Source organism: Rhipicephalus sanguineus, chromosome 6 (genome assembly GCF_013339695.2).
Source record: "Rhipicephalus sanguineus isolate Rsan-2018 chromosome 6, BIME_Rsan_1.4, whole genome shotgun sequence".
Classification (NCBI taxonomy): domain Eukaryota; kingdom Metazoa; phylum Arthropoda; class Arachnida; order Ixodida; family Ixodidae; genus Rhipicephalus; species Rhipicephalus sanguineus.
In genome coordinates, this window is record NC_051181.1 from 147,045,459 (window position 1) to 147,067,178 (window position 21,720).

General features: G+C 43.1%; 2 protein-coding genes across 11 annotated transcripts in view; one reads left to right on the plus strand and one right to left on the minus strand.

Moving 5' to 3' along the window:
- Positions 1–21,720, minus strand: part of LOC119396713 (protein dopey-1) — a 94,817-nt gene that overhangs the window by 57,512 nt on the left and 15,585 nt on the right. For 2 of the 4 annotated variants that reach the window (XM_049417191.1, XM_049417192.1), the window contains exons 2-4: positions 5,973–6,136; positions 1,354–1,706; positions 654–843 (exon numbers count right to left, since the gene is read on the minus strand). The exons of 1 other annotated variant lie outside the window; for it this stretch is intronic. In XM_049417191.1, coding sequence (XP_049273148.1) covers positions 654–843; positions 1,354–1,706; positions 5,973–6,119 — 690 coding nt within the window. In that variant the 5' untranslated portion in view covers positions 6,120–6,136. The remainder of the gene's footprint in view (positions 1–653; positions 844–1,353; positions 1,707–5,972; positions 6,137–21,720) is intronic. One more of the 4 variants, XM_049417193.1, reaches the window with a different exon arrangement.
- LOC119396720 (cleavage stimulation factor subunit 2) overlaps positions 9,933–21,720 on the plus strand; it is a 46,707-nt gene continuing 34,919 nt past the window's right edge. Inside the window, exons 1-8 of one of the 7 annotated variants that reach the window (XM_037664025.2) lie at positions 9,933–10,163; positions 10,268–10,346; positions 10,464–10,633; positions 10,740–10,774; positions 11,271–11,378; positions 12,027–12,500; positions 16,373–16,451; positions 17,553–17,630. In XM_037664025.2, coding sequence (XP_037519953.1) covers positions 10,106–10,163; positions 10,268–10,346; positions 10,464–10,633; positions 10,740–10,774; positions 11,271–11,378; positions 12,027–12,500; positions 16,373–16,451; positions 17,553–17,630 — 1,081 coding nt within the window. In that variant the 5' untranslated portion in view covers positions 9,933–10,105. The remainder of the gene's footprint in view (positions 10,164–10,267; positions 10,347–10,463; positions 10,634–10,739; positions 10,775–11,270; positions 11,379–12,026; positions 12,501–16,372; positions 16,452–17,552; positions 17,631–21,720) is intronic. The other 6 variants (XM_049417197.1, XM_049417198.1, XM_049417199.1 and 3 more) reach the window with 6 other exon arrangements.

Genomic DNA, 21,720 nt, shown 5'->3' on the forward strand with positions numbered 1-21,720 from the left:
TGCGTTCACATTGTAAACGATGTCGCGAATGACGAAAATTGCAGCTTTTACACTGCTCTTATGCAAAATAAGTACTGGATTTACATATTCATCAAGAAAATAAAAACTCATGGATGTACACTCAAGCCTCGATATAACGAACACGGATATAATGAATTATCGGTTAAAACAAAGTAAATGAATAGTCCTGTCATAGATAGTGTTACCAATATATACATTTACAGTGAAGTTTTGGATATAATGAACGCATTTTCGTGTCAGACGCGACTTTGTTATAATGAGGTTTGAATGTAATAGATGCTTGTTCGTTCTTTTCTTGATACTTTCGATAATTCGACATTTGGTTAATTGTGACATTTTTTCTGGTCCCGTGAAATCCAAATTAATGAGCTTTTACTGTATAAATGTTGCTGTAGAAAGTCTGCTGTGCTGTGTACAAGGTGTTCTATGCAATCACACTGGTCGAAATTTGATTCCTGCCAATTAAAAATCAGTACTTGCTAAGTAAGAAGTATTGATTATAAGTGGCATCAATGTATGTGTAAAAACATACTATACCAGCGCCGATTATGAAAAGCAATACTCTATGGCTCGGTAACATACCGTGCCAGTGCTGATTAAACCGGGCAGTAGTACTGTAGGTGAATGCCTACCATGCAGTCAATGTCGGTGCCAATGACATATAGCTGGTCCTCCATGCTAAGTCGACGGTTGTAATGGGAGACAATGAAGTTGATGGCTGCCTGACGGATGCCTGGGTTACATAGGACACACTTCCACAGGCTGCCATAGAAGTAACTCTTCTCGACTGCTACACACACATCGAGAAGCAGCTTGTCTGTCCTGCGGGCAAATCAGTAGAAAAGGAAAGCCATGGTTCACAAAGAAAGCCTTTAAAGACAGATAGTTGTTTACATTTCCTATATATAATGCTACCTGCCGTGTGTTAGTGGGAGTGTTCTGATTAGAACTGAAATAAGCAATGTGCAATGCTTTTTTCCACTATGTTTATTCCTTAATTCATGTTAATAATAAACTCAACCACAGCAAAATGCTTTAGAAAAATATGTCCTTGTTAAACTATCTATATATATCCATTAAACAGAGAATGTTAATTGTCTGCTTCATTTATTAGCAAAAATGTAGGCTGTAGGCCGCCCCAGCGTGGCCCTCTCTCCTTTTAGGTTGGCACCCCAATTTTGTAATTTGCGAAAGCCTTAGATGCCTCATCAAATGCAAAAATTGACCGGTGTCCCGTGGCGTCGGCTCCAACACGAGTGATGCAAAAAAAGATCGACATGCGATGTCACTATATGACATCATGACATCACAGATCGCCAAAATTTTACATACCTTTCGTAGTAGTCCGAACCCTCTTCCAGACCCGGCAGGACGCCGATGAGGAACCCATTCAGTCCTGGCCGCAGACGCTCGCCCAGTGGAAGGAAGTGCGTCTCGTAGAGGCTCAGAAGCGCGGGCCGCACATTCATGGCAGCGTGCGCCAGGAGTGGGAAAAGGCCAGCACCGTACAAAAAGAGCTCTTGGCCGAGCCTTTGGGGTCCCACTGCCCTCAGGATGAGGTCGTACGACTCCAGGGCCTTGAGGTGGACACCGCTGGGCAGCGCTGGGTGCATACATTGTGCCAGCCGCTTGCTGATGGTCAGACGCCGGGGCACCACCTGGTACTTGAGGTGGCTGGATATCACCTGCGTTGTTTAGTTTAGTTACTTGGGGGGACACTGCTACTGAATAATTTTTTTTATTTTGGTTGATTTTGAGGAGACATGCTGAATTTGTATATTTGTGTGCTTATTTCAAGTATGCAATCATTTTTCTAGTACATTATGTAGTTTTTAGAATATGAAAGATTTTGTGCACTTTGAGAGCAAGATTCTTCTCAGAACTGAGAAAGTTTACTTATTTATTTATTTGTTTATTCATGACATCTTACAGGGCCCAATAGGGCATTGAGTATGGGGGGCATGTACAAAGAAAATATCAGAGAAAAATACATCAGTAAGCACAGGGAAATAAATGAAAAGTAAAAAAAAAAAAGTACAGTGCAGTTTAATGAGATATTACCATGCAGGGCAAGAAAATGGCAAAAAATACAGTGCAAAGCATTTTCAAACAGAGAGACAGCATTTCTTCAATGGGAAAAGAATATGTAGTCGCCAATCACACAAAAACACACACACAAGTAAATTAGCATATCAGAATAACCTGGAATGAGAAATGTGTGCAATAGAACACAAATTAATGTTGTAAACGCATTTGAACAAAAGTTGTGATAACTTAAACGTAACAAGTGAGTCCATGTTAAGCTGGGATTTCAATCATCAATGATCAATATGCTATAACATTTTTTTAAATGGGCTTAGAACGTCCATTCTTGTATTCTAGCGTACAGTTCTCCTTCCAGATTATTCTGATATGCTGATTTACCTTGGCTCCTGAAAAGTACATGAAATTTAGGATATTTTAAGAACTACACATTGCACTAGAAAAATAATTGCATATTTGAAATCAACACCAGGGTTCGTACAGGTTTCAAAGGACAAAATTCAAGGATATTCAAGGACTTTCAAGGCCCTGTCTCAGGTTTTCACTATCCACAGGAGGATTTTTTAAGCTATAATAGAGTTTCAACATTCTGACTAGTACTAGTTTTAATGCATTTATAAGATTTGAAATATGTCCTTGTTATACTGCAGAAATGTCCACCCTTGATTACATCTAATGTAGTTCACTACACAAAACGAATGTTCACAACAGCTACCATCACTAGCATTAGCTGGGCTTCACTTTGTCAGAGTGTACTAACTTCGTGTGCTACTCATTTGATGGGGAAACAAGCAGCACAAATGCACGAGACAAAGTAAAGTCGCAAGGAGATAAGTAGAGAGAGAGAGAGAGACAAAGCAAGTGAACCAGACCGACAGATGGGCAGAGAAACGAACGATAAGACAAGGCGTGGACAAAGCAGTGCAACACCAGGAGGGAGCCGGCACCAAAGCCAATATAGGGGCCTTTCACTTCATTAACGGTGTTTCATTTTTTCGTGCAGAAATTCAAGGGTTTTCGAGAACAGGAAAATATTCCAGGACTTTCGAGGGCCTTGAATACGTGCTTTTCAAGTTCAAGGGTTTTGAAGGGTTTCAAGGCACCATACGCCACCCTGGTACACACATAATCTCAACAAGTTTCATCAAAATTATTGAAGAATTAAAAAAAAAGTTTTAAAGTGGATTGTCCCCCCTTGCTCTTTTATTGGTCCTGACCCCAACCAAACGTTTGCTGCGCTGTCAATACATTGGTAGTGCGCATAGTTGAATGCTTCTGAGTTGGTACGGTCATTCTCACTGTGCATGCAGGTTTGGAGCCACGGAGCAGGCCACAATCAACAGCTCATTACTGAGAAACAAATTAATTTACACTGACAAAGCATCCTTTAGAAACGTTACTTTCATGAACTTTGTGGTAATGAATTTCAATTTTTTGAAATTTTGTACCAATACCCAAACACCACTGTGACTAAGCAAAGGTTTTTGAAACGTGGTAGTTTCGACCTATGGCTCTTTTAGAAGACAATGCAGTTAACCTTTTGCAATAAAAAAAGTTAAGTAGGCTGGAGCGGATGCCGTCAAGATTCACGAAGTCAAACTGGTGTAGGAACTTCACAGTACTGCTCAATTTCTTGGCAATACTACCCCCCCCCAAAAAAAAAGGGAATCATTGCCTACCATCCCCCTGCCTCTTTTTTGCATCGGTTCTACCTTAGCAAGTTTATTTTTTAATCAATGTGTTTCTTTTTACTTTTTTTTTTCTTTTGGTATCGTGAAGGGTACCTCACAGAGCTCAAATAATTTTACTATTTCGTGTTCCGTAAGATGCATGTGCCATAACTACAACACATAGTATCAGTAGAAACATGTGGCGATGAGACTGCAAAAAAATAAAGAACAAAATTTAGAAGTGAATGGCCCCACAAAATAAGATGCTTTTTTTTTAATGCTTCCCTCAAGTAAAACAGACCTTTGCAAGCCATTTAACAACCTTGATGTTTGAATACATGAGAAATGAATTTTACATGCCAGAATCTCAAGCGAAACCCAGTGTTGTATGCAGCAGGATTTTACAGTAAATCCCATGAACAAGACCTTTAATAGCTGGGGGGGGGGGGGGGGGGGGAGGCTAGGGGCCCGGGCCCCCTCCCCTGGAGTTCTGATGGAGTTGGGAGTTTTACCACAAATAAATAATGAAAATAGATGTTTTTCTAAAATAGTCTAGGCCTTCAGACCCCCCCCCCCCCTCCCCCGAAAAAAGTTTCTGGCTACGAGCCTGGTAGCTAGGATGATTACATCCAATCATACTAAGTGCCAAGCACTATTGCATAGTGGGGATAAAAGGAGTGAAATAGAATTGCCTGAGGAAACATCAGACTACATATACAACACATATAGCATTTGCAGACCTTGATCAGTGTAAACAAATGCTCCATGACTGCTAGTGCAAGGACAGAAAGGGCCTTCCATTACGCTCCACATCTGCTACCTGCTCTACTGAAAAAGGTTTCTTATCACGATGGCCTGTTGCAAATAATGTTCTCTGGCTGAACACACTGAGAGGAGTTAAATATAGGAAAACAGTAGCAGCCTCTCAGGGGGCAAAGCCAACTGCTTGAGAAGTTTCGGCACACACTGATAGCCGCAGATATCGGTGGGCACTGTCATTTACACCAACACCGCCATATAATTATAACAACACAGTGTGAAGGAGATGTGTGAATAATCACCTAGGCATTCTGTGTTGTCACAGCACGTGTCACACTCTGTAAATGCTCAGCTACATAGCTCGCGATGAAATGTTATGGCTGAGAATAATTCTGGGGTTTTACGTGCCAAAACTATGATATGATAATGAGGCACGCCATAGTGGAGGACTCCATATTAATTTTGACCACCTGAGGTTCTTTAAAAAGCACCTAACTGAACCCGCGCCCTCAAGCTTTGCACCGCAACACTTTACTTGCTAAGCTACCACGGTTATGATAATTCTAGTGGCTTAAATCCAGAAAAATCACAAGGGAGGACACACATCTTGTCATGGTGGCCTTTTTATTTTTATAAATATAGGTATTATTTTTAATTATATCACTTTGCAGCCTTTTTTTTTGTTACAACACGTTAAGGTGCAGCTTTTCTTTAACTTCAGCTCCATTCCCCATCGTGTATACTTGTTACAAATAGCGTCCAATCATTTACCCGTGGGAACTTTTGTGCATGTTTTTTGTTCACCGGTGATTCTTTGTAAATGACACAATCATAGTCAAGCAATTGGATTCATACCTGATTGTCAATAGCTTTCACCAAATCGTCGACATAAATAAGGGTAGATGATCGGGGATTCTTTAATTACATAGCTGTTTAAAGCCCAGTGTAATAAACATTAACGGTCCGTCAGAACTAACCTGTAGCATTTCAGAAAGCTCTTGCTCATCTTCTTTCTGCTCATAGGAAGGACTTCAGATATCAGAGTTGGTTTTACAAGGGGTGCACTATGGTTAACTGTCAAGCAAATCAAATATGATGTTTGAAAGGTAAGTCTGAAGGAGGGGACACTTGCAAGAGGTTTCCCCCCCTCCCCCAGCCCATACACAATAAAAGGTCAGGACACTCCTGACCCCCTCCTTCCCACTCCATGATTTACACCAGTGTACATTACAGAGCGAAACGACACGGCAATGAGGCCCGCATTGCGAGGCCTGTTATATCACAAAAAAGGACATAATAAAGGACTGTACACAATATAAAGGACGTGAAATAAGCACCTGTGAACGCAACATTGTGCAATTTTATCAAGCCGCCATAATGGCTAGAATTTTTAATTCCTTGATGATATCAAAAGTGAATTTCATTCTGACTCCAGTGGATAGCAGTAGTGCTAAAAATCAGCTTTGACCACTTCCATACCTTATTCAGCTTCCCAAGGGCTGAAATGAGGTCAGCCCATTCACTGGTGTTATCAAAGCTTTTCAGAGCTTTGTCGATGGCCGTGACATAGGCACGGTACTTGGGGTCACCCAGCAGCTCGTACTCTTCTAAAACCACCGAGCCCATGTTTGAAGTGTCAAGGCCTGTATAAGAAATGCACACACATTAAAAGGGAGCTTTTAGCATCAAAGAAGCACAAATACATTACGCTTGACTTCATTACATATGTAACGTTCTTTAACAGTGTCAGAGATTATTGCTTTTTCACAAAGCTGTATAGTCAAGTTGTGCACTGGCCCCTGACCACGAACAAGTTTGACAGGTTGATAAAACTGGAAGGCGCAAATGTAGCCATCACACTGGGTGTACAACATTATGAGAGGTAGTACACGGCCAAACACCTCTCAGGGCATGCCGATGCTAACCCATAAAAATGAAAGATAAATGACTTTAGTGGTAAGGAAGGGTTAAGATTATGATGAAGGGTCAATGATCATTTCGGAAATTTTTCGTTTAAAATTTAAGAAATGAAAATTTACTGCGAGTATGGTCTAGCATCACTACCACAGCTTCTGTCCTGGTATAACATGGCTCTCTTTCCTTTTTTGTTTGAAGTAGGGAAGAGTGTTTTCAGGCCAATCTCTTTGCCAAACTAGTCTACAGCAGCAGAGGAGAGTTTTTTTTTTTTATGTTACAGTGGTAACAAAGTTTTAACCCTCTAACTTCCAAGCCTGAATTATACTAGACTGTTTGCATCAATATCATTAAAAATAAACACTACTCATCCACGTCACTGCTGTTTCTGGAACAAATAAGTTACGCCTTCAACGAGTTGGTGCCTTGCATTTGACCTTGAGTGCTCAAGGACACTTGTCAATGCCCTGGTTTCATGCTGCTGTTCCTTGTTCAGATAAGCTTGAACCTTGCACATATGCCAAGGAAATCTCTCTCTCAGAGCAGATCTCAATATTTTAGGTGAATATGAGGACAGATCAACTGCACATGCAATATATTTCTAGAATCTAGATATAATGTGCAATAATTTGCACCTCTATAGCTGTGTGCACACACACACGAGTACATCTTAAGTCTTATATATTTTAGGAAAGTACTTTGCATGAAGTTAAAGGGCTAACAACACAGAGGCAACTTGTTGTAAACAGGTGCTCCTATCTAGCCCCCAATGCTTTCCCAACTGCATGATGATGGCTGTTTCATGCGCTATGCTACACAATTGAGCTCCATATGACAAAAACACGTGCATCTTATCATTCGATCCACAAACCCTACCCCACTCCTCCTTTTGTTTCTCCTTCCCCATAAGCTATGCGCAGCAGCACTCGTAATAGGCACAGCTGGAGGTACGCTCATAAAAGTGACGACCATTTTCTGCAGCATGTGGAAGCAACTGTGATGGGCTGCTATAATCTCACAAGTTTTATATGCCTTCGTCATAGAAGAAAGTAAGGTGTGCAGACACCCAATGCAAGAGAAGGTCAACAGACAACATTGTCTGTCTCCCTTCTCTTGTATTGGTATCTGCAGGCCTAACCTTTTCTATGACGAATTCCTACTAACTAGCTCAACTTTTCATCCTGAGCTTTATTTTGCATGGCAATTATCAATTGGCTTTTCACACACCTTTGCTGAACATATGTGTGCCAACACATGTGTTATGCTTTACTAGTGAAAAATAAAGCCTGCTATATGCTTCTGCAATGTACAGCCACCAAAGTCTTAACTAGCGTGCATGAGCGGTGACTTCTCTGTGCGTTGGCTTCATTTGACGGAGCCAAGTTGCAAACAGGGCAAGGGCTTAGCGTGCATGCCCACAATGCACGCTAAGCTGGGGTCTGCTTGGTTAGGCTAGCCTATCGTCTGCTAGGCTATTCTTTTTCAAGGACGTCATCCCATATCAGCACACTTCACATGAACAGGCACTGCAAGTAGAGAAATGGTATTGCTAGAATTTTTTGTTCTGAAGATGTTTCACCAAGAAATCGAGAAAATAAAATGTAAAGGTACGCCACATGCTTCGACTCACGAGATAAGCCGAAGAGCATGGTTTGTCTGAAGTGTGCTAATATGGGTTGATGTCCTTAAGAAGGAACAACCTAGTTGACGATGGACAGAGCTGAGCACGCTTGACAAACACGGTGCTGACAAACACGGTGCTGACAAACACGGTGCTGACAGACACGGTGCTGACAAACAGAAAGGCCACCGCTCGTGCACTCTAGTTAAAGATGTGGCTGGCTATACATCTAATTCCATAGCAAAATCGGAACAATTGGAGAGCCATAACATTTGTTAACTGCACAAGTGCACTTTGAAAGCTTAAACTAACACCACCTGACACTCTACAGCTATATTTCATGGCAAAAGACAATTTTATGTGCTGTCAGATGATATGCTTAGTTAATAAAGGCAAGCAGAGCTTGAAATGGGCCTAATTGGTGCCCCAGGCACGGGTGCTTTTGACTGCGGAACACAGTTATGGCTCCATGAGTCTCTGGACTGATTATTATTAGTGTGGGCTATCCCATGAAACTTCTAGATGTGCACATGAGTGCACCACGCGTCAGCTTTTAAGGTGACGCATTCTGGTGTCACCCCAGCTCTTTGTGACATCTACTTATCAGAAGGCGACCAAATCGTTGAGTTAACTTTGCTGCAAGTCGGAGAAGTGCTGTTAACTTGTTGGGTGTCTTGTTTTTTCCAACTGTGTATAACAGTGCCTGCCACAGCACAAAATAAAGATAATGATGCACTTAGATTCAGCAGTTTTGGTAGCACAGCGTTTAGTAGACTGTAATAACCTTTCGGTAGCATCGCGACTCGCATGAGACCAGAAACCGAACTTGCACAGACTATGACAACGCAGTATGTAGTTTATTTCGCAACAAATTTCAATATGGTTTTAGAAACCATGTCTGCTTCATTCAAAAGTAAGCAAGGCACAAAAGCGAAAGCGTTCAACAGCTAAGCAAAATAACATATTTCGACTATGATTCACACAACTGTACAGCGCCCGGTTGCAGTAGGAGACAAGCCAAACCGTGATAAGCGACGTTATCAGACGAACGCACGATGGGGCACTTGTTTATTTACACCGTATTGCGTAAGCCGCCAACAAGCGTATTCGAAAAACTAGCGTCAAAAACAAACATTCCGAAGCGCAGATGTTCATCCTGTACGCGAAGCGACCAGAAAGTGGCTAAAGCTGGGACACCGACAAATCCGCACGACAATGCAGACGCACGTTTTCTCCCAGGAAAAACGCGTACAGCGCATCAAAACCTTCAGACCCCGTCAAACGCAGCTGTCACCTAAACGCCGCACCCGACAAACGCTTGCACACAAGCTGTTGGTGACGCCCAATGGTTGCTCCCGATTGCGAGGAGTTGTGTAATGTGCACTATCATATGATAGGCTCAATAGTGCGTTACATCCTCACCGCAGCATGCAGCACACGGAAGAGTCTGCAGGACTGAGCGAATGACCCGTGCAAAGGCACGGCGCTTGATTTATACATACCCAAAGCTGCACATTTCGTGATGTCTCGTAGCCCAGTGCGCGGGAACCTCACATTTTTCTCAGTCGCTTAGATGACAGCACGGAGCGGCGAGTTAACACGGTATTTCGGACGCAAAAATCATCGGAACGCGTACCACAGCCCGCTGCTCGCGCTCGTACACCACGCTCGCACTGCCCATAGTGAGTAGCTGACGTTGGAATGGCCGCGAGTGTAAGTGGCATATCTCTTGTAAATAAACATTGTGCAATGTCAGTTCCATAACAACATAGTTATAGTTGATTTGTTTGGGTTTATATTATATACACAGGTAAAAAAAATTGGTTTTTAGTTTGATTGTCTTGACGATCGTAAGCTATGATCGTAAGCACAAAAAGTATTGTAGGAAACTCTATGAGCACAAAGACACAGGCTAGGGGACGCCACCGCCGATAGTTTGCAGCCGATTTGTTGCTGAATGGTGGCCGCTGCATAGTTCTTTGCTGTGCTTCGCAGAGGACAGAGGAACACATTATCTTCGTAAATAGCTACCCACACTGTCGCCGAACTGGGGAAGTCGCGCAAAAACGCTGCCGATATGACAGCTGTACAAGGGGTTCTCTCTGCCGCCGAGCGTTCTGTACGTTCGGTGTTCGGTGAGTTGGCCTTGCTCTAAAGCACATAACGCGCTGAATAATCTCATGATCACTGCATAAGGCTCTCGCTATTGTTAAATACTACTTCTCTTTGCTCGTTGCAGTGGGGAACATTCCTTACGAAGCTACAGAGGAGCAGCTAAAGGACATCTTTTCTGAAGTGGGACCTGTGGTCAGCTTTAGGTGAGCGTGTACCCAAACTTCTCGTGGAGCCGGTGTGCTTATCCGTGCGCGGGCGTTGTTTTGTACGCATCGTGGTGTGGTTGTGTGAGTTTAGTGCACTGTTTGTACACTACACAGGCTCGTGTATGATCGTGAGACAGGAAAGCCCAAAGGCTATGGATTCTGCGAGTACAAGGATCAAGAGACTGCGCTTAGCGCCATGCGAAATTTGAATGCTTTCGATCTCAACGGACGTCCCTTGCGCGTCGACAACGCCGCCAGCGAGAAGAGTAAAGAAGAACTCAAAAGTAAGTGGGCTCTTCTTGTCTGATGCAGTAAATCGGCCGTGATTGTGTGGTCAGTTTCGCTGCATGACGCTCATGTACTAACGAGCGCACAATCTTCTGCTTTCAGATTTACAGGCGTCATTAGGTGGCCCACCAGTCGAAGTGAGTATTGAAAACTGCGAAAGGGTGCAGTAAATCACTGTCGTTCGTAATGTTTCTTTGTACAGGAGTTGTATACCCGAGTCTTCGGTTTCACCAGCCGTTGGTCAAGCTCTTGCAGCATTAAAAAAAACACTACACTTCCATAAGTGATGCATCATTTGCTAAGGCATTAATCTAACCATGATCTTCGAGTACTTTCCTTCATCTGCTTGTTTCTCAAAAAGACACCTGTGCGTATTGTCATACGCATTGGACTGTCATGAGTATTCGCCTGTAGTCGCAAATGGTCTGTCCTGTGCAAACTTGGCAGCTTGGTTGACTGACTTCAGGGTTTACAAATAACCACTTATGCGACTGCTGCTTACAAATTGGGAGCCTTGCAAAGCATATTGTACTTCCCCGAGAACTGTTTTGCTGAACACACTCGTATGTAAGGCATCTATTTTCTTCATTTCTGTGCGGCACTAATCGCGGTCCATGTATGATGTTTTCTCAGAGTCCATATGGCCAAGAAGTGGAACCAGAACGGGCACCTGAAGCAATTTCCAAAGCGGTGGCGAGTTTGCCACCTGAACAGATGTTTGAACTGATGAAGCAGATGAAGGTATGTTCTCTTTTTTCTTGTTGAGCTGACCACATATCTGTGACTGCATTCCTCACTCATAAAATAGTGCAGAGTGTACACCTCAAGTTGTGGTTCGTCAGTGTGTGCAAGTGCAGTGACTGTTAGTTACGGTATTTTGAAAAAATGTTAGTTCGTAGTGCAATGGGTGTCCTGTAGCTGCTGTTTTCTTTGAGATGCCAGCTGAAACGTTAACATAAAACTTTGTTTACCAGGGAAACAGAACTAAGTGCAGTAGAATACCTTGCTTACAGTAAACTAAGATGTTGCCTATGTTTGATTTTATATCAGTTTTTAAACCCTGGGACCGGGTTAATTGGAGAAAAATTGGAGGGGCCTTCACCCTGCAGGGGGCATAATCAGGCTGATGATGATACAGTGATAGTGAACAAATGCAACTGAACAATTCTCTGGAGTTCTCCTCTTGTGCTTTAAGTCGCAGTCTTCTCTTCTTGCAGCTGTGCATTTCGATGGTGGCGAAATGCTAGAGGCCCGTGGGCTTAGATTTAGGTGCACGTTAACGAACACCAGATGGTCAAAATCTCCGGAGCCCTCCACTATGGTGTCCTTCATAATCATATCCTGGTTTTGGGATGTAAAACCCCAACAATTATTATTATCTTCTCGCAGCTCTGCATTCAGAACAACCCGGGAGAGGCCCGTAACATGCTCCTGCAGAACCCGCAGCTGGCATACGCCCTGCTCCAGGCGCAAGTCATCATGAAGATTGTGGACCCCCAGGTGGCACTGAGCATCTTGCACCGCCAAAACCCGAACCTCGCCCCACTGGGCACGGGCGCCCAGCAGCCCCTGGGAGGCACTCAGCCTGCTGTGGTGGCCGCACCAGGCCCCATGGTCACTGGGGCAGGGCCCATGGTTGGAGCAGCCGGTGGACCCATGGTTGCAGGTGCTGGGCCCATGGTTGGTGGGGCAGGGCCCATGGTTGGGGCAGCCGGCCCTATGGTAGGTGCAGGGGGACCGTTGCTGGGAGCTGCCGGCGGTCCCCAGCCCTTGGCACCACAGCCTCCGATGGGACCTCAGGGAATGGGACCACAAGCACTGGGTCCTCAGCCAATGGGACAACCTTTGGGGCAGCAGCCCGGAGTGAGTGGCTTCTCTTATCGTACCAACAACCTTGTGTTCCTTAAAGTGACTGACAACTGGCCGGAACGTGAGATAGATCATGGTGGAAATGAAGGGCCGTGAATTATAGTGACAGATTCAAGCAGCCTTTTTGCAATGTGAGCAGGATTAATATTTTTAAATCGCGTTTAAAAGCAACAGAAAACCAGTATGTCATGCCGCCTAGCGGACGAGCCTTGAAGCAGGATTACGGAGTCGTTCTCTTTGCTGTACGTAGTCTGATGGTTTCATGTGCACCATAATTAGTGCTCACAATTAGAGTATGTATATTATTATACATCCCTGCTCTATTCTGTGCTGCTTACGAGGTAAAAGGAGTTGCACGCTGAGAAGCAGCTCTGCCTTCGCGGCAACTAGTGGAAAATGTCGAGCCGCGGCGCATGCGTGATGAGTGCACACACACAACAGCTTTGCACAAACACGAACCGCTCTCGTGCTCACATCCCACTGCTTGCAGAATGTGATGTTTGTATGCGACTTCATAGTCGCCACATTGAAACCTGTAGAATATAAATGTTTCACGGCGTTTTCTGCGTTACCATTTTGTGATTAGACACTCTGACCGGTAAGCTTTCTGTTGCGCTAAAGAAAATGGGTACCATAAAAATTGGTGGACAGTTCCTTTAGTAATACGCGAGTGCTTTTGCATTTAATCTCCCATATGTTGCTGCCATGGCTGTGAATGAAGTTCACAATCTCATGCTCGGCAGCATAACACTAAATACTCCAATGGTATGCATACGTACCACTTAACATTCAGATATATATATATATATATATATATATATATCTGCAATGTCAATTCAGATTTTTCAGTTTTCTTACAGCGGCGAAGCAACATAACTGAAAGACCAGCTGTGGAAAGCTGGTCAGCCTATCCACAGCTGGTCTTTGGGGGCTGAGCTGAGCAACGCATACCCGCTGTTATGCAGCCTCGGACTGCACGTGATGGGATGCACTCGGAGGCAGTAAGAAAAAAAAAAAAACTATCGAACAGCACACCTTTTGGCAAATTAGTGTTATTACCATTTGTCTATTTTGAGAGTCCACGCAAGCACACAAAAAATGTACATAATGCCAGTATATAGACAAGAGTTCACTGCAAAAAAACAAGATTCTGTGTACTCCAAAAGGTTTTTGACATGAATGGCAACTTGCATGCATGAATGCTTACATAAAACCACCAACTCACCACCAACTCACAATCTTCAAGACATGCACAAGCAGCGTATATCTGATGTAAAAAACACCTTTGTTGTGCCTAATATTCATTATGCAAGCATAAATGCTATCAGCAAAAAAAAAAATTTTCTTTGATATCCGAAAGAAACTGTCAGACTAATATTAAATAAACTTTATTCATTTATTCATTGAAATCGCGATGGAATCTGCGAAAAAAATGTGTGTGAAGCATCTGAAAAGCCAGTCAAAGGTCTTTTTCTCTATTTTGGCAGTTCCTAATGTCTTGCTGTCAATGGCTTGCTGTACATGGCACGTCAACAATTGCAAATTAAGAATGTGCTGTGCACAATTCGTAATGTGCAACCAGTGTGACCATAAGTGATTGGCAGATTTGTTCACTAGCTGCAGGCATGAGAAACCAAGCTGTCCGCCAAGACATGCTTGCATTTGTAGAAGTACTCAGTTTACGCTTGCTGTGTACTTGGCCTTTTTTGTAGAGCTGTGCGAATAGCGAAATTTTGGATGCGGAGCAAATTTGAATATTAAAGTTTAGGTGCAAATCAAATCGAGTATTTTTCTAACACTTCGAAGCGAAATTACAGAAAAAAGTTGCAGAGGATCCCTAAGCATATTCTTATGAGATAGCAACATGAAAGTGTTTCTTTTGGCTAGGTTCATGAAGAGCTGGAGGGGTGGCATTCCCTAGTTTCCCTATCAAGAATGAGGTAATGCAGAGGTGGAATTGTATGTATTTACACGATTTTGTGTAACCAGCGTGGTATCTACAACACTTTACACGTGAAAGGAAAAGACTATTTGCTCAACCTCCCCTCCTCTGCAAGTTCTGTGGAGGCCTAACTGATGTGGCGGACAAGGGTGCGCACCTTTCAAGTCGGCAGTTCCTAATCTGCCCCATAGATATCAATGTATAAGAACCTCTGAAATTTTGGATGCTGAAGTTCGATTTTTCTGACTTTCTGCCCAAATTTCAGATCTGAAATGGCATTAATTAAAGCCCCCACCTCTTCTGTGTCTATCATCTCATAGGTTAACCAGCGCTTTCATGAAGTGATACGTTTGCGGCTGTTGCAGTGCCCGAAAGGTAGCTTTGCCGTAATGCCAGCATGATGGGGCGAGACATATAGAAAATCTGAAGGGGCCGCTAGAGAGTTTTAGCAAGTTACGGAAATACGGTACGCAAATACGGTAAGGCAGTACGGTACCGCTCCTCCTTTCCCGGTCGTTGAGCGGCCAAAGCACAACCAGCAGGAAAGGAGGAACGCTACCGTACGTCCTTACCGTATTTGCGTACCGTATTTCCGTAACTTGCTAAAAGACTACTGTCACGGCACAGTGCTGCCGGTGCGGCTAAGCAATAGATAAGCAATGGAAATGCACGGAGGGGTGATGGCGGTAGGTTGTAAATGCGCCAGTGCGGCGCTGACAACCCTTCTGATAAGCATCTTCAGCTAACTGATCAGTAGTGCATGTGGCCTAGCGCAGTGGTATGTGTATAACCTAAACGCGCCACACCGTCATTCATGCTGCCTCTTTGTGTAAGACCGCTAAGTGAGTCACACACACTAGTTGCCTTCACGAACGTAAGCAGCTCGCCATTGCCACGGCCGTGCGCAGTAAGGAATGGAATGGGCATCACGAACACTTTCATGACAAACGTATGCTTATGGTACAGCAAGTGCCCCGGCAGTGACGGCGTGAGTTGGTGGTGTGCTGCACAAAAATAGGAAGTATCGGTTCAGGTGGCAGCAAATGCTGCGTGTTGGCGGAAATTCGGCAATGCATGTGCGCATCGTTCGCATACGCATCAGGGAAAGCCGTACGAGTCGTCCAACTCTTCCGCCACAGTCTTGGTGTTCCGAGTCATAGTTTCCAAATGCTCCATGTGAGATAGCCGGGCAATTCCGGCATGCCCAAATGTCAATTCTTCTGGAGATAGCCATAATTTATTCTGTGCTTTGCTGGTATCGGGGTCGCACATCACAATACGTAAATTTGAAATTGGCGGTTGGCACGTAGTTAAGTGGGGTTTACGGCGGGTACCGAATGTATTCACGAGAGCCTGGGTGCGCACCGAAATGCCTGAAAGGTTTACTGGGAGGCATAGAAGCTATTTCGGATGTGGCTGTGGCAATCTGACCTCTTGAGCAGAATAAAAAAGCATGACTTAATTTTTTCGGATGATCTCGCGATCCCTAGAGAGTCAGAAGAATCGGATGTTCACTGTATTTCTCTTCCGGAAGTTCGAATACTTCGAATAGTTGAATTCCAGTGCAAATGAAATAGAATAGCAAATACTATGAGAAAATTATTGAAACGTCAACATTCGCACACCCCTACTTTTTTGATATCGAGATACTTGAAGTTACCAATTACCTAAACAAGTGTTTCTTTGCTGTACCGATATTGTCTTGTATTGTGCACTTTGCGTTTCGTCATAGCAGTAGAATACTAATTGAAGTAAAGCAAAACCTATCAAATCTTGGATTTCCTTCATTATGTCCAATAACTTGTTATACTATCCATGTTCATTATATTTAGGTTTTGCTGTACTTTCATACCAAACTGCCACTGCTTTAGGTGCCTCTTTTTTAAACTGGTGTTTCCACTGCTTTTTTCTTGGCTTTCTGCAGGGATTGGGCCCATTGGGAGGGCCAGCTGGAGGTCCGGGCTTTCCTGCCGACTCACCGTTTTCAGACTCAGGATTTGGTGGTACGTTCGTGTTGTGTACAGTACAATTAGAGGGAAGCTGAAGCACTTAAAAAAAGAAAAAGGAAAAAGAGACTTTATAGTGGGTAACCACTGGTTGATCCCTGCTAAATTCCAAAACCAATGTAAGAGTTCTCAAAAGTGAACCAAAATAGCATTTCTTGGCAAAAAAACGGTGGCTTCAGCCGCAGGGCTTCTTGATATGCTGAGTGAATGCGGTGAACAAAACTACGTGTTCATTGAAAAAAACTATGATTCTATTGTGCATGTACAAACTTCGTTGCGTATACTACCTGGCTTTTTCAGCCTTGTCAACTTGTTTTGGTTCTTCCGGTCAAACTTGCAAAATTCAGGGAATTTGATTGAGGGGAGTTCGATAATGTATATTTTATTTTATGCTAAATAGAGAGAGACAAATTGAGAAAATAGCGAGGTTAACTGGAAGATAAGCTTCTGGTTTGCTACCCTACTCTAGGGGAAAGAAAGAAGAGTGCAAAAGTGGGTTTACAAAACAAAAAACAGAGGAGGTGGGGAATGTGACAATCATAGTCTCTATTAATATATTAATAAAGACTACAACTGCCATCCAAAAAACTTCAGTAGTGCCTTGACCGACTTCTGGTGCAACAACTGATTTGTTCAACATTTCCGGGTAGTAATGTAGAAACATTCAGATGAACGAAGGAAGCTTGAGAAGAAAGCTAAGGGCTGCATAACCCGTGATGAAACGAAAAACATGTGTGTAATGTTGATATGGCTTGGCAGCAGTGTGGAATACTATAGAGAACAGATGAGGATAGTAGCCAATATTCTAATGGTTGTGATTAAAAGAAGGAAATGGAGTTTAGCAAGCCACATAATGGGTAGAGCAGCCAACTGGGAAATGGAGTCTAAGATAACAGGTAAATAGGTGGTGCAATGTAATTTATTTGCTGCTGTAAACCGATACAAGATTGGTGTTATTGGAGCATATTTCGCAAGGCATAGTGTTTTTTCCCGCCTGTTATTCAGGAAAAGACATTTCAGGGCCCTTTTAACATAATTTTTGCATCTTAATCGTGTGTACTCTTGAGTCTGATCTTTCATACACTGTTTTGTTTTTAGCACCAGCGAGAGCGTCGTTGCTTGGAGAGCGACCGTCGGTGCCTGACCAAATCAGAAGCAATCCATTTGATCCTCGTGGTGGGTATCTTTATGCTGCTTGCATCTACTGCTAGAATTTAATATTTCTGTGCAGGTATTGTCACCGTGCTGTCTCTATTGGGAGTATATACTGACAACTGTGCAGATAACCAGACCTGTTGTTAGCACTCAAAGGCTTCTGTGGCACTCATGGTGCCTGGAATTTCTAGTCTAGAAGGACACTTTGCTAGTTCTGCAAAATCTTCTTGAAGTACTGATAGTGCAACTTTAGTTCCATCTTGGTTCCTGGATTTAGCTTCAGTCATAACACCCTGGGTAGACAGCGCACTCTTGGCAAAGGCTGTGCATGCCGCAAGGGTACAAAGTAGAGCTGTGCGAATAGCAAAATTTTGGGTGCAAAACGAATTCGAATATAAAGTTCTAGTGCGAATTGAATAGACTGTTTTTCGAATATTTTTCTAATACATTGAAACGAAATTATAGAAAATAGTTGCAGAGGATCCCTAAGCATAATCTTATGAAATAGAAACATGAAAGCGTTTCGTTTGGCTATGTTGGTGAAGTGCTGGAGGGGCGCTGCTAATTGGTGTTCCCTAGTTGCCTCAAAAGAATGAGGCAGTGCAGAGGCTGAATTGTGTTTATTTACGTGATTTGGTATAAGCTAAGTTGGGTTGCCAACACTTTACACTGAAAGGGAAAGACACTATTTCCTTCAACCTCTCCACCTCCTTCAACTTCTCTGGAGGCCCACTTGATGTGACGGACAAGGGCAAGCTCCCTTCGAGTCACGAGTTCGTCACCTGCTGCGTGGCTTTCACCCTCCTACTCCGCAGTCGTCTCTGTATACAAGAGATTTGTATGGCAGAGTAAACTCTCCTTTGAAAAATGGTGTCGGTACCTCTTTAAAGAACTGCTGACAGCGAAAATTTTACTAGTGACCTTTTTACTGTAATTTGTAACCCTGTGTCTGGTAATGCCGAAATTGAATCGTAAATGGTCTAACATATCGTATAATTAATGCTAGCATTGCTTATTGTGACCAATTTAGCGTCACTTAGAAACGCCCACCTAAAATGGTAAGAAACTAGTGCCCCACAGCGGGGGAGCGCCCAAGACCACATGCGCTCAACAAGGTGATGCTGACAGCGGAGTTTTCAAATTGGGGCCCCGTGCCCAGTAGAGAAAAAAATGGTTTGGATGCTTCGGTGTGAGTTAAGCCTGTTAAGAGCATGACCTTTCAGAATAAACAAAAGCATTCCTGGTGTAAGCAGCCAAAACCACCTAGAGAGCAGCCCGACAACGGAGTGAGAGGGGTGAGGAACAATAGCCCTAGTCAGGTCGTGATGCCGTGCGCGCCCCGCGAATATTCTGTGACGTCGACAATACTCGCTTTTCTTGTGGAACATCACATGGGGCCTTCGTCCTACTTAAGGGGAGATGCTACACGAAAACGATTTTTTTTTATTTCTTGACTTAGACCTTTGAAATTTGAGGTAATAGTAGAGTTTGTGATGCTGATTTCAAAACTGTAATTAGTTTTCTGATAACTGTAATAGTTCCAGAGTTACTACAACTTTGGCAACAAAATATTGGGTTTTTGTGCACACTTTTCAGCTTATTAAAAATTTTCACACAGAATCCCAAGATAGCTAATTTTGGGCTGCACATGAGCAGTACAGTACTGAAGGTACCTTAATGTCTGCTTAACTTGCTACCTTTTAAAAAAAATTCGAGGGTACCAATGTATATTTACATCTCCCCTATCAGCATATCAAGTTATGAAACCAAAAATAGTAATGTATAGTGCAACTTCATATAGATATCTGTATTTCAGAGTGGCTGAAGAAGCTCTGTGCAAAATTTCGCTATGATAGAGCTATTTTAAGTGCATGAAAGTTTGTGCACAACAGTCAGAATTGCCTCAGAATGGAAATTGAGAAAATGCATTTAAAAGTTATAAACGATGTATTCATCAATATACAGTGCGATTAGCATGAAACTTTGTGAGAGCATAAAACAATCCACACTCTAAACGGCGAGCGCACTTAAAAACATCCGGCTCCATATGTTAATATTTCCCAGCCCTTAAGTTAGCCATAAAGGTGCACTCTCTTCATCATGTGGCAGTGATGAGCCCATGCCTCGGCTGTTTTGCATGCAGACAGACACTCTTTTGATTCGCCTCTGGTCATGTGAGTGGCCCAGGGTGACAAGTTCTTCAGGTGGCAGTATATCAAGCTCTTGAAGCATGTGCTCAAAGTTTGAAACTAGGTAGCCATTGTTGCAGCTTCCACAGTTGTACAGGATGGGAGCGTTTTCTTTAGACACAGAAGCCAGACCTTGCTGTTGAGCAAGTCCACAACACCTTGCATCGTTCCTTATAGACCCAAGAGCTTTTCAACTGTGAGGTGCTTATAAAATTGATGTGCAGGCAACACCTGTTTGTTGGTTAAGATTAGAGTGTAATCTGGTACGCACTCCCAAAGAGCTCTGGCTCGCCCGTGCTTACACCAGGAAGTCACTCCTTCTGAACAGAATTGGGGACTTCCTGACATGTTGCTAGAATTGAAGTAGGATGCTCGCATGGCAAGATACATTTTCTGGACATTTAATGTGGGTGGTTACTGCAATTTCATAAATATTTTGCAGCTCTTGTGTTGCATCATCTTTCAACTTATCTCCACAGGGAGGTGGTAATGGCAGTTTTACGAAGTGCCGTGCCATGGTGCTCGGCACGTGGTTCATGCTTTCCCCTTTACCACATCAACTTACCATACACTGTGGCCTCAGTACCTGCTGTGGCTGAGGCCGAGTGACATTGCCTGATTAAAATAGATTTTTCACCAATTTCTAATCTGAATTCAGCCTTGATACTCGGCGAAATGAAAGTTTAATGACCAAACATAATTTTACAAGTGAAATGTCAAAAGTGACAATTTTCACAAAAAAGGCCATTTTTCGAGTAGCATCTCCCCTTAATGAAGTCCATATTACACGCTTTTAAACTAAATAAAAAGTTATACCTGTGTCACACGGGCACTTTTGAAAGACCATCCACTCGATGGCCATCGAAACGCCACAACTCTCTCGATTCGATGGAGTTGTTGTGCATCTACACGGCAGTTTTGAATGGCCGTGGAGTGGTTCAGGCATTTCTCGCACAAATGGTGTGGCGCTACAGATCTTTATTATTGTATTCATGTCAACGAAAGTTAAATAAACCCACTTAAAATCACAAATATGTCTGTTGTTTTTGTTCAAACATTTGAATGAATTGTTTACTTGTAGTTACGAATACATATTTAGTAGGGGTGTGCGAATATTCGAAATTTCGAATATTTTTTCAAATAGTGTTTGCTATTTGATTCGATTCACACTGGAATTTTACCATTCGAACTATTCGAATTTCCCAAAAACAAATACAGTCAACGTCCAATTGAAAGTGACCCCTTCAGATTTTCAATATGCTTCACCTCATCACACCCTGGTTTGCGGCAAAGCTGCCTTTCAAGCTCCGTTACGGTCGAACTTTGCCAAGACACAGTCAACGTCCGATTGGAAGTGGTTCCTAGATTTTCAATATGCTTCACCTCATCACACACCGGTATTGCGGCAAAGCTGTCTTTCAAGCTCTGCTACGGTCGCAAATGTACTAACTCAAGAAAACGCTGGTTTCAACATGGAGATGAAAGATGTGGCAGAGGTGGGGGCTCAATGCTGTTTTGGACCTGAAATTTGGGCGGGAAGTTCGAAATATCAGAAGCCGAAGCTTTTTAGCATCCAAAATTTCAGATGCTCTTATACATCAACGTCTATGAGGCAGATTTGGAACTCCGGACTTGAAGGGAGCACACCCTTGTCCGCCACAGCAGTTGGGCTTCCACGAAAGTTGAAAGAGGAGGAGAGGCTGAGGAAATGGCATCTTTGCCTATCACGTGTAAAGTGTTGTTGGCAACACTTTGGTTGCACCAAATCATGTACATAAATACATTCGGCTCTACATTGCCTAATTCTTGGTGAGACAACTATGAAACCCCACCCTGCCAGCACTTCATCAACCTAGCGAAAAGAACACTTTCATGTTGCTATCTCATAAGAATAGCTTAGGAATCCGTCTAACTTTTTTTTT